The sequence below is a fragment of the Notamacropus eugenii genome, chromosome 2, assembly GCF_028372415.1.
Source record: "Notamacropus eugenii isolate mMacEug1 chromosome 2, mMacEug1.pri_v2, whole genome shotgun sequence".
Lineage (NCBI taxonomy): Eukaryota > Metazoa > Chordata > Mammalia > Diprotodontia > Macropodidae > Notamacropus > Notamacropus eugenii.
In genome coordinates, this window is record NC_092873.1 from 82,975,046 (window position 1) to 82,988,378 (window position 13,333).

General features: G+C 37.8%; 1 protein-coding gene and 1 pseudogene across 1 annotated transcript; one reads left to right on the forward strand and one right to left on the reverse strand.

Annotated features, from left to right (window-relative positions):
• The first annotated feature begins 6,336 nt into the window (after positions 1–6,336).
• Positions 6,337–8,161, forward strand: LOC140522710 (E3 ubiquitin-protein ligase RNF10 pseudogene; annotated as a pseudogene).
• A 3,822-nt stretch (positions 8,162–11,983) lies between these two features.
• LOC140523603 (olfactory receptor 2B11-like) lies at positions 11,984–12,952 on the reverse strand. The gene has a single exon (XM_072638408.1). It carries the CDS (start codon positions 12,944–12,946, stop codon positions 11,984–11,986), a length of 963 nt encoding a protein of 320 aa, XP_072494509.1. The 5' UTR covers positions 12,947–12,952.
• Positions 12,953–13,333: the final 381 nt, after the last annotated feature.

The window sequence follows — 13,333 nt, forward strand, 5'->3', positions numbered from 1 at the left end:
ATAGATAGATAGATAGATAGATAGATAGATAGATAAAGCATTTATTAAGCATTTACTATGTTCTAAACATGCTAGGCATTGAAAATACAAATACAAGTTAACAACACAACTGGAGCTTTCATTATGATAGCCTGAAGACAATATGTCAAAAAGGATCTAGAAAGTTTATTTAGAAGGAATGAATCAAATTCTTGTTTCCTTTTTTTGGGTCAGGTTGGCAGTACAATTACTTGAGCATTTGCTTTTCTAAACTTTTCTCTGAAGTCTATAATTTCTATTATTAAATCCACCCTTCTTTCATTTATAGCTCTCATTGTTTTACTGAAATATTTTAGAAGTCCTTGCAGCTTTCCCATTGTCATTTCATTACAATATCTTTCCCTTCTTTGAGGATTTTTTAGTCTATTTCCTTTAATGCATCAGACTTATTGAATGCATTGATTCTTTTTCTCAATTATTTGCTCAGTTTTTCTTACTTTATCAGTCTCTGTTACTGCCATTTGTTTCCTATGTAAACCTTACAATTAGCATTCTTAATAGATGATTCTTTACTACTGTAGTGCAATTTTTGTACAGGTCCAACCTTGTAAGAGCTTTCCTCTATCCAAGGTAACCTATTACGCCTTCTGGCCACAAAGTCTGGATGACCTCTACAATTTTTCTTTATTGGGCTGTGAGGTGTACATCTGAGTGACCATCAAGACCCATTTCTTTTCCTTCTCTGTCTCTTTCCTGTAGTGGTACCACCAACTTTTTGAGTTTAATTACTATGATATACAAAAATCTAAGTCACTTGACACAGACATTATTTATTCTTTTTACTTTGTGTCTCCAGGTTCTAGCATGAAGACTTGTGTATTGAACTGTGCAAGCATTTCTCAAATGTATGAATACAGTCCTGATCTGCTTGAGACATATCAAATCCTATGCTCCATCTTCCACCTCTGCAAGAAGCCAAGAGTCATAATTTTCAAGTCTCAAATAGCAGGCCCATATTTTCCAGGAGCTAATGCTTCAGACAACAGACCTTTCACCTTTAGGGGCTAGAGCCTGGATACGAGGCTCCTTGATTAGAGTTCCAGAACCTGGAGCAATTGCCTCTCATCTGAAGGAAAGAAAACATTCCCTCTTCTCTCCTATTCAGAGTCATCTTAAGGGCAGGAAGTCCAAGTTAAAAGGTACTATATCCTTTTATATTCCTCTATAATACTATTCGAGTCCCTGTGATACAATATTTTCATTTAATAAAACAATAGTAAGCACCCATTTCCTGGTCTCTCATCTCCATTTAAACCTTGCCCCTCTGTGGCCCAATCTAGATCCTCCAGTTCTAAACAATGTGCTCTCTGGAATCTCTGTGATGTATACAGTACATTTTGCTGGATCCTAGACCCCTTCCTATCATTCATAATTTCATCTTGGCAGTTTCCCAAGACCTACCCTCCCTAAGAAAACAGATTCTTTATCCAAAACCTTGCCAGTATTGATTCCACTCTCTCATACCCCTTGACTCACTAATTGTGGATTAGAAATTGGATTATCTCTTGCAATCTTGTGTCAGCTCTTGACCCTCTCTTTTCACTATGATCCAACAACTTATCTTCCTTTGAAATTTAACCTCTTGAAACATATCTCCCAATTCACATCTTATGATAGCAATCTACTTTACTTCAGGTTATTTTCTCTCCTTTTTCAAGGAGTTCAATATCTAACCATCATTTATCTCTACCTATTTACCACTGTTCATATACCAAAGGACTTTAAAATACATAATGGTGTTCTTTTAAACACCTTCACATATTTCCTTAACTCATAATAATCATAATGAAGATAGACATATTTCCTTGACTCATAATGATGGACTCATACTGATAGACTCATACTGATCATAATGTCGTAAAAGTGAGGGAATAGATAATATATACCAAAAAGTTCTTTCTAGTACTTTGATAAAAGGAAAAAGACAAATGTCTTTGTACTCACCCACTTGGGATGAATGCCTTCTTTTAAATACAATTGTGAAGGATAAAGGTGGAATTAAATGGTGTCAAGAAAGTTTTTAAAAGAATGAAAAATCCACAGTCCAGAGGTGAGTACCTGAAGTATTGGTATCAAAACCATATATTCCAAAATTGATTTACAAAAGGACACTTATGGACAAGTAAGGAAATAGGATGGAGAAGCATGACTTGCTAAGGGTGAGAGATATTGGGTGCTAATTTTTCACCTTTGCTCCAGTCTTAAGGGTATAAGGATTGTTTTTAAACAGGATTTATGTACCTGTACCAGACAATTCATAAGGGAGTTAGGTGTGGGAAGTGGGGGGGTGGGGTGGGAGAGGGAAAGTGTGTGTGTGTGTGAGAGAGAGAGAGAGAGAGAGAGAGAGAGAGAGAGAGAGAGAGAGAGAGAGAGAGAGAGAGAACTCCCTGGAGAAAGTACATACCTCTCTGGTCCAATTATCCCCTTTGAATCAGATTGCATCAGTGCTGGTGGCATCTTTATGTAGTTACTAGGACAAGTGTAATCATCAATTACAGGAAATTAAAAAAAAGAGAACTAAATGAGATGCATGCATTTCCAACATGTCCTTACTACTTGGGACATCATTTTAAAATGTAGACTTATCTATATTATTTTTCTTTAAATCATCCAAAGTCTACTACTTTCCCTCCCATCCACTTCTTTCCCTCAACTGAAAAAGAAATACAGAACTCCTGTTATAATCACATATAGCTAAGCAAAACAAATTTACACATTTTCTATCCTCCACACCATAATAAAATGTCATTTTTCCCTCTGAGTCTTACGATTACTGAAAAGTCTAAGAGACATAGTTTCTGGGTAACTAATAATGAATTTATTAATTATGGATAGCAAGTAATTTATAGATCAATGGTTTTTTCTCCTAAACCAAAGATGCCCCTGGACAGCATTCATTGCCTAAAAAGTCTTTGGAAAAAGTAATGCACCTAAAGGTGGAAATCAACTCTGATTGGTTAACAATCAATGCGAAGGTGAGGATGTGGACAAAATGTTTTCAGCTTATCTGTTGAGAACATGACCCACTCATGAGACTCAGCCACCTTCAGCAATCTGGACGAAAGAATTAATCTACACTCAGACTGCTCTGGCTGGTTTTCCCCTTTATAAGCTGGGTCACTAAGGGAAATATTTCAGGGACAGAAGCTTAATTCCTAAGGGCAAGATCTTGCCTAAACTGGATTTATAAGGTGTTCTGGTTGAGTGGAGTTTCACACAAGATTGGGAAGCATGTACTCAGAGGAACTGGACAATCTTATCTATCAGCAATGTCTTTCAAAGACTGATTGAATAAATTATATGGGTTGATTTCTGAATGAGGAAATAGGAATGAAAAATTTAATCCTAATTTAGTAATTGGTTATTAATACAAGAGAGAAATAATCATTTCTCTCACTTTTCCCATTTGATTCCATTGAGAGACACAGTCTTCTCAAAGAATCTTTAACTGACATGATAAACACTTCAAGTATTTCCAAATCTGGGTCTTATGATAGGAAACAATGTGAGGGGGAAAGTAAGAGAGACTGATTGATGTAATGACATGATCCATTCAGAGCAGTCCTCTTTGGTAAACAATCTTACAGAGAAAAGGCACATAAGGAAAAAGTAAATAGAAAAATTAAATTAAATTGTCCATTTCAGGGGTCCCTAATATCTTAAGATTCAGAAGTTTCATCTTATATATCCATCTGGTTTCTAGAAACATCTCCTGATGCTGCACTTTAGTCTGGGTGTGGTCTCAGAGCAGTTTCCAGCTGATTGGCTTCTCCAGTTCAGGTCACATGTAGAGATCCTCTTCTCTGCTAAAAATCTATTATAAAATTGATATCAACACAAATTTAAATTTATTTTGCTAATAACCAGGTGAAACTGATAGAAAATCAAAATAGAAAATCTTTTAAAGATGAGAATTGACATTATTGGGTTAGTCATTTGTCATGTTGATATATCCAAGAAATTCAAATAAAAACTGAACAACTGGAAAACTCTGAATCCATGTTTCATGCATGACATTGTTCCTTCTCCCATTAAGAGGATATGACTGTGCTAAGAATTAAAAAATGAACACTTTGTATAAAATGAACTTTAATAAAAGAACGAGCTCTCTTAATAGTTGCCATATAAGCTACAACTAAAATTAATTACAATAAAAATGCCAAGGGAAAACAAGAGTTGGGGTGGAATGTGTAAATAGATTAAGTAATCAATCTCAAAATAGTGTTTTGAATTATTATTTATAAAATAGGTTGTTTAAAATACAACATTTTCAATTTCTAGTCATGTTCAAAAAAATAACCTCTAGTAAAAGAGGTCATCTTTTTAAGTGACTGTCTACTTAAGGCTCTTATAAGATAGACCACAAGCAATTCTTTTGACATCTTTTTCATTAAAACAGAATAGAAAACAGTTCTGATATTAACCTCACTAAATAACACTCATATCTTAGTTTCACAAGTTTTTACGTTGTTGCTTAATTATCCTCATACCATTGTGGGATTAAAGGACTTTATCTTACATAGGAATATGTAACTAGGAACAGAGAGATGACAAATGTATGTACTCATCTACTTAGTTGTTCAGAATATTGGAAAGACTAAAATTCTAGACTCAGTATCTCAAATCTTACCTAACTATAGATGTATCTAACTGCAGTGATTGAAATGTGCTCCCAGGTTAGGATATCAGATAAAGATCTAATATTGTGTTTATACTGATCACCTAACCTGATTATAGAAATTTGTCCATAAAAAGAGAATCAGGGACATAACTACACTAAGGGAATATTTCCCTAACTTCGTGTCAGTCCTAGGCAAGAGTCATATAGTGTAGCATAACGAGTTTTAAAGCCAGTAAGGTGAGATATTTCCCATTTAAGAAGAAATGTCACTGATTGATAGGTGGTTTCTACAGCAATTTTGTTAGAAGCTGAACTGATTGGAAGAGTCATTGTTTTTCTGAGAGCTGATTCTGGGTTTATTGCTCTCCAGCTCCATCTACAGTCAAAGAGAGAGGAATATCTTTGATCCACTTATTTTGTTCATTACTGTCCTCTGTAGACTTAAGAATGGAAGGAGGATAAAGGAAAAGACAGGATTTTCAATACAAGTTGACTTATTTTTGAAAATATGGCCTTTATTTCTAAAGGAGTCATTAAAGGAACTTTGCCATTTCTTATGGGTTAAAAAAAAGGATATATCATACTAGGGAAATTGAGTCAGGAAAATCCTACCTCACCCAATACAGAGAACTCCAGGGACCAACTCTAATCATTCTGATCTATATCTGGCCCCTGAACCCAGATAGCTCTGGAGGAGAAAGTAAGACTGGTAAGTCACCACAGCCCTCCCTCACTTAAACCCAATTCACATGCAAGTCATGTCATCACCTTCCTGATAATATTGTAATTTTGGAAAATGAAGGACAAAATACAACAATAAGAATTCAACCTTCAGCTCATGGAATCCTATAGGGTTGCTGGCATCATGGATCATTGGCTTAATAACATCCTTGACAATCATACCTGGAATCAGACTAATAATAATATCAGTTATGGTCCCATAAGATCTTAAATAGTAAGTTCCAATAATGATAGCTTGGGGTAGATTCAGTTATCAATGATCACATATCCTTGATAAAAAGGATTGACAATAATCTTACTTTGTTAACAATAAGAGATTCATCACAGAAAATCACATTCTCAAATGTCATTCCCATTGAGCTGTGGCTGCCAACGTTTTTCTTGAGGCACACGTTGAAAGTTGGCCCAAGGACACAACAGACTAACTGAAATTCAGAAAGAAAAGTCAGAATCACAGCTTGATTTTTCCTCAAACAGACAAGTCTTACTCGTCACAGCAGAGATGGAAACAATTGTAATCAATACCATCCATTTGGCGACTTCGCACCATTCCTGGACTTGCTGGGTCTGTGCCCAGGCCCTCAGGCGAGGAGAGTCTCCAACCCCTATCCCAGCTGCCCTCTCCCCTGCCCCGCGGCGGGAGAGTGAGAGTGTTCTGCTGGCAGGAGTGCCTCGTGGTCCCCCCACCTTACCCCATCCACCTTCCCCTTCTTTGTCTCTGCTCCACCCGCTCCTCCAGGACAGGCTCAGACGTGTGAGTGCTGCTGCTGGTCTTCACAGCCAAGCCTGAGCTGCGGCCACCGTGAGCCACCCTAAACCTGGGAGCCCTCCATGCTCCGCGCCCACCCCAATTGAGCAGCTGAGGATAGAAGAAAGAATAATGCCGCCATGCAGGCCAAAAACCTCTGCCACCGTCCCTGCTGCCCACTGCTGGCATGAGCCATGAGCCTTGCTCGCAACCACCCTCGCTGCCGCCTTCAAGGTCTCAGTTGATTCCTCACAGCTCACCCAGCAGCACCACCACCACCCCCGAAATGGACAAGCACAGTAGGCCCTCCAGCTCCTCCTCAGTTTCTGGTGGCTGGAGCACCAAAGGACAGCAACTGCCCCACACACTCCTGTTGACCTCCGTGGAGCAAGTGCTACATAGAGTGATTCTAGAAGAGAAGGCCACCCTGGAACAACAGATGGCTGAGGAGATGCACTCTACTGAGGTATGCCTTCTCGAGACCGCCCTCCAGGAGCTCAAGGCTAGAGAGACAGCTCTGTCAAGACTGGACAAAACCAGAAGGACCAGATCACGGATGGTGTAACAGCAGTAGAAGAGTCAGTCCTCATAACAGCACCTTTGAAAAAAGAGCCATTGCTCCAGCCCAACCCCCAGTGTATTCTGGAGTATCTGTCTACTTTTGAGGAAGACATCGTGGACCCTTACCCCAGAGAATCTTCTCCTCCTCCTCCTCTTCCCTTTCCCCACTTGGTGGAAGGGGAGGAGGCAGTGGCTGAGCTGGAGCCTGGGGTGGTCGCAGAGGTTTGCACCTCAGAGATACTAGATGAAAATGGTACAGAAGGGACCACTTGCAGCAAAATCAGTCAGCAGGAGACCAAGGCCACGCTTGGTACCAGATCCTTGAATAGATCTCCTTGTTACTACTTATATCAAGTGGAGGATAGACAGTACGTTTCTGTATCCTGTAAATGTGTGCTACCTTGTGTAGGAGTATGGGAGCCTGGAGAAGAACCCCTAGAGAATCGCAGCCATGGTGGTGGAGTTTATAGGCTAATGAATGTTGAAAGATGTTTGACAGTACCATCGTTACCTCTGCCATCTGCCTCTCACCTGTGAATTCAGCATCTATGAATTGGCTCTGGAGCCCCCTGTCGTTTCCAAGGAAACTCTGAAAGTGTTTTCAGATGACATCAAAAAAGGCAGCAGCTATGGCAGAAAAAGTTCTGGGAGGAGAAATGGAGAGAGCTCCACATCGAGATGGAACAAAACAAGAAGCAGGGAAAGTATCCTAAAGTTCACATCACTCTGGAAAAGCTCCAACAGTTTCCTATGTTCAATGCTTGCTCCCCAATCCTACTTTAGTTCTCAGCAGCACTGAGAACCATGGTTCCTTCTCACAGTCTCCTCTTAGCAGAAGGCTAAGGTCCCATGAAGACTCTATGTTGGCTTCTTTTTCACCCACTGATGGTCATTGCAACCCTTCATTCTGTGTTGGGAGCCTGGAAGAAGAGTCTTATTTTCTTTTCTTTGCCCAGATGCTGAGGGTTGAAAAAGCAAAGGCAGACATGTAGCCCAAAATTGCCTCCAAAAATGAGAACACTCTAGCTTTTCCTGCCCTTGTGGACAATAATGGGGAAAGTGACCACTCAGACCATGTACCTGTGGCTAGCTTCCACAATTCCTTCAGCCAAGGGATTGAAACAGTCTTCCTAAAACTGGACACCCTGGCCTACTGAGACCTCCTCTCTGAAGAGAAGGAAGGAAAGAAAAGGAAAAAGTAGAGGAAGAAGCTATTGTTCAGCAAACTCGGTGGTCCACAACAAGTGATGTTCCACCCCCACATCCTCTTCATCTGCCTCCTTGTTCCTTTCCTATGTTTTGCTGTTATAGTTTTTAAGGATTTGAGTTTGCACAGATTAGCTCTGTTGCGGGTGGAGGTGTTTCCACAGATCAAAGGAGAAACCAAAGGAACTAAATTAAATACATTGCATTTTTCAGCTACCAATATTTACACCAAAATAAAGTTTTGACACTCACATATAAAATCAATACTATCAAAAATTATTGCAATAAAATTATTGAGAAAAATTATCAGAGCTTCTAAAAATCAAACAGTAGGTCTTTTTTTTACTTCAACACAGAATTTTTAGTTAAGCATTTCCTTCTGAAAGTATTTCTCTTTCTTGAAAACAAATTACAATTTATCATGATGTAAAAAAGTAGTTATTTTAACCCAATGAAGTAATGAGATAGAAACCTCTAAAATAACATGTATTCCCTATTCAATGCTTAATGCCAAAATAAATCTTTAAAACTGGGGCTTAAGACTTAGTTTGGGAAGCAGAGGCAAGATGGGAGAGAAGCCAGGAAGTTGTTTGAGCTCTCCCCAGTTTCCCTCAGAAATAACATTAACTCAACTCTCTAAAGGGTTTCTGGAATGAAGGAATATATAAAAAGATGGAGTGGAACAACTTTCTAGCTTAAGATAACTTAGAAGAACTTCATGAAAATTCTGTCTCACTTCAGTAAAAGGGGAATACAGCCCAGTGCAGATGTAATCAGGGCAAGCTAGTAAGAGGCAAAGATCAGTCAAAGCACAAAGCAAATGAAGGCCTGACGCTATAGCAGACTAGTGGCACAGCAGGACAACTGAAAGTTCTTCAGTACTAGCACAGAAGGAAAATTGCCAGCTCTGGAAACTAGACAACAACAGTTGCAACTACGTTGGGTCAATCCTGAAGAGTGAACAAGCTGTTGACATTTAAGGCCCCAGTGCACTAAGCCAGTGACTGTCCCAGGAGCAGGGCTCGACTTCAAAAGTCATGAAATATGCAAAAAAAAAAAAAAAATTAGCAAGAAGGAAAAATGAGCTTTGACCAGAGGAAATTACTATGGTGACAGGAAAGATCAAAATACAACTCAAAAGAAGACAACATTGTTAGAATGTCTATATGTGAAATCACAAAATTGAATATGAATTAGTCTCAAATCCAGAAAGCCTTCTTGGAAGAGATCATAAAGGATTTTAAAAGTCTAAATTAGAGAGGAAAAAGAAAAACTGGGAAAAGAAAGGTATGTAAGAAATGAAAGGTATTGAAAAGGAAGGACAAAAGTTGACTGAAGAAAACAATTCCTCAAAAAATAACATTGGTCAAATGGGGGGAAAAATCCAATAAAGAAAACAACTGCTTAAAAAGTATAATTGGTCAAATGGAAAAGAAGGTCCAAAAGCTAACTGAAGAAAACAATTCCTTAAAAATTAGAATTGAGCAAATGGCAACTAATGACTCTATGAAACATCAAAGATCAAAAGAATGAAAAACATTAAATAATTCTATCATTGGGAAAAACACTAACCTAAAAAATAGATCTAGGAGAGACAATTTAAGAATTATTGGGTAACCTGAAAGTCATGATTAAAAAAATAAAAATAAATGTCTAGACAGCATCTTTTAGGAAATTATCAAAGAAACCTTCCCTGATAGCCTAGGACCAGAGGGTAAAATATTCATTATAAAATACTGAAATCACATCCTAAAAGAGGTCCCAAAATGAAAACTCCTAGGACTACTGTAGCCAAATTCTAGAATTTTCAGGTCAAGCAGAAAATACTGCATGTGACCAAGAAAAATGAAAACAATTAAATATCATGCAGCCAAAGTCAGGAGTTATCAGCGTGTACATTAAAGTATCAGAGAGCTTGAAATAAGATACTTTGGAAGGCAAAGGAGCTTAGATTACAAGCAAGAACCAACTATCCAGGCAAATTGAGCATAATCATTCAGTGGAAAAGATGGACATTCAATGAAATAGGGCACTTTCTGTCATCTTTGATGAAAAGACCAGAGTTGAACAGAAAACTTGATCATCAAATACAAAACTCAAAAGAAATAAATAGGTTACAGGAAAAAAAGAAAAAAACAACAAACACATTAATCAATAAAGTTAAACTGTTTACATCCTTACATGGGAATATAATAATTGCAACTCTTGGGAACTGTATCTTTACTACTGCAGAAGGGGAATACATAGACAAAGGGTGTGAGTATAAGTTGAATTTCATGTGATGATATTTTAAAAAATGATCCAAGGGGTGAAAAAAGAGAACTGTACTGGGAGAAAATAAAAGGGGGAGGCATAATAGGGTAAATTACATCATATGGAATGGTGTAAAAGATCTATGATAGTAGATGGAAGGAAGGAAGCATTGCTTGAAACGTATTCCCATCAGATTTAGCTCAAAGAGAGAATAACATACATATTCATTTAGGAATAAAAATCTATTTTACCCTCTAGTGAAGCAGGAGGAGATATGGGAAAGAAAAAGAAGGGGATGGATAGAAGGGAGGGCAGAAATTCAGGGAAAGTGGGAAAGAAAAGGGAGTGTGACTGATAGAAGGAAAGGGAGATTGAGAGAAGAAGTGGTCAGAAGCAAAACCCCAGTGAAGAAGGAAAGGGTGAAAGGAGAGAGAAAACAATAAAAGGGACAGGAAGGATGCAGAGGAAAACACAGATAATAATCATAGCAATGAATGGGAATGGGATGAACTCTCCCACAAAATGGAAAGGAATAGCAGAGTGGATTAAATTCCATAATCCTCCAACATGCTACTTGCAATTAACACATTTGAAGCAGAGAGATATACAAACTGTAAAGGTAAAAGACTGGCATACAATACATTATGCTTCAACTGAAGCTAAAAGAAAAGCAGGGGTAGCAATCCTAATCTGAGACAAAGCTAAAACAAAAATAGCTATGATTAAAAGATATAAGGCAGGAAACTACGTCTTGATAAAAGGCACCATAGACCGTGAGGCAGTATCAATATTAAACACATATGCACCAAGGGATATAGGATCCAGATTCTTAGAGAAGAAGCAAAGTGAGTTACAGGAAGAAATAGCAAAACTATGTTAATGGGGGACCTCAACCTCCCCCTCTCAAAACCAGATAAAGCAAACCATAAAATAAATAAGAAAGAAGTTAAAGACATGAACAGAATTTTAGAAAAGTTGCATATAGTAGACCTCTAGGGAAAGCTGAATGGGAATAGAAAGGAATATACCTTTTTTTCTCAAAGGGTGAAATAAAAATTACTTGTATAAAGGGACCACAGAGAGACTAAAAATTAATTGAAAACTAAATAATCTAATCCTAAAGAGAAAGTGGTTCAAACAGCAAATCAGAGAAAAAATCAATAATTCCATCAAAGAGAATGAAAATAATGAGACAATGTAGCCAAAGTTACATGACACACTCAAGAAAATTTTTATATCTCTAAATGTTTACAAGAACAAATTAGAGAAAGATAAGATCAATGAACTGGGCAGGCAACTAATAAAAGTTAGAAAAAGAACACATTTAAAAACCCCAAATAAACACCAAATTAGAAATTCTGAAAACCGGAGAGGTTTTAAAAATGGAAATTAAGAAAATTATTGAACTGGTAAACAAAATTAAGACCTGATTTGATGGGGGAAAATATACAAATATTTGCTTAATTTGACTTAAAAGAGAGAAAGAAGAAAACCAAATTACTAGGCATCTACCATTAACTGTCCACAATCAGAGAATTTTAAGGCTAAGTTCAAGATCTGGATGTCCATACGATATGGTGGTAGCAGTAGACATCTTATAGTCATAGCACCTAGAGATTAAAGTAACTTCAGAGATAAATTAGTTCTTCTTCATGATTTCATATGTGAGAAAAATAGTCTCGAATAATAAAATCTTAACCCATATGAAATATGTACAAGTAGTAGAGTTGAGAGTTGAACCCAAGGCTCGTAACTTCAAATCCAGGGTTCTCTTTACTACACCATTTTGAGAATAATTTAGACCTTACTGATAGCTATTTGACACTGAATGTTAATCCTCCTTTGGATCTGAAGATTCTCCTGAATAAATTACCTAGAGCCCCTTTCACATCCTTATTTCTCAGGGTGTAGATGAAGGGATTAAGTGTAGGGGTCACAACACCATAGAAAAGAGCCATGCATTTAGGCTGATCCCTGGTAATAGAAGAAGGGGGCTGGAGGTACATACAAATTCCAGGGCCATAGAACAATGAGACAACAATGAGATGGGAAGAACAGGTTCCAAAGGCTTTCTTCCTCCCCTCTGCAGACTGAATTTTCATAATTGCCTGCCCAATATAAGCATAGGAGGTAATAACTAAGGCCAAAGGAATAGCAAGGAAAAATACACAGACCACAGAAAGCCCAAGTTCATTGGAACTCGTATCACCACAGGCAGCCTTGATCAGTACAGGAATCTCACACACCACGTGGTCCAATTCATTGTGTCCACACATTGGCAGTTGCAATGTCAAAGTCACCTCTGATACAGCATATGTCAGGGCACTTAACAATACAATGGACACAAGTAAGATACAGATCTGATGATTCATGATGAGAGTGTAGCGAAGTGGTTTGCAGATAGCCACATAGCGATCCAAAGACATGACTGCTAGGAGAAGACACTCTGAGGCCCCCATAAAATGGAAGAAGTAAAGTTGAATGGCACATCCCATGTAACTGATTGTCTTCTTTGAACTCCCTAAGTTGAACAAAATCTGGGGAACAATGCTTGTGGTATAACAGATGTCCACAAAGGAGAGATTAGAGAGGAAAAAGTACATGGGGCTGTGGAGGTGGTGGTCCACCCTACAGACAAGAATAATGGCGATGTTGCCCAGCAGAGCCAAGGGATAGATGAAAAGAAGAACGAGGAACAGAGGAAGCTCCATCCATGCATGGTTTGAGAAACCTAATAAAATAAACACTTCTGGAAGACTTTCATTGCTCCCTGACATGATCTTCAGTAGCTTGCACCTGTGAGAATCAATAGAAACAGAATCAGATCAAAGCAATGTCATAATTTTAAAAACTGTTTCATTGTCAAAATAGGTATCAAATAGCATTTTAAAAAATGTGTGTATAAATGAATCACAGTGGCCCTGTATACTTACTCATATACAAAAAGAATCCTTACTGTAATATATCCATGACGTGTCTTGAACACATTTAAAGATGAGAAACACATTGCTTCTTGAGGTAACCAGTTTCATGTAAGTCATTCATCCCCTATCTCTGATCAAGGTAATCAGTGGCAAATTCTTGTATAAAATTAATGTGTTCCTAATTTTAATCCATAATATTGATATTTTATATCAAAATTAAAGAAAAGTCTTCACAGAGAC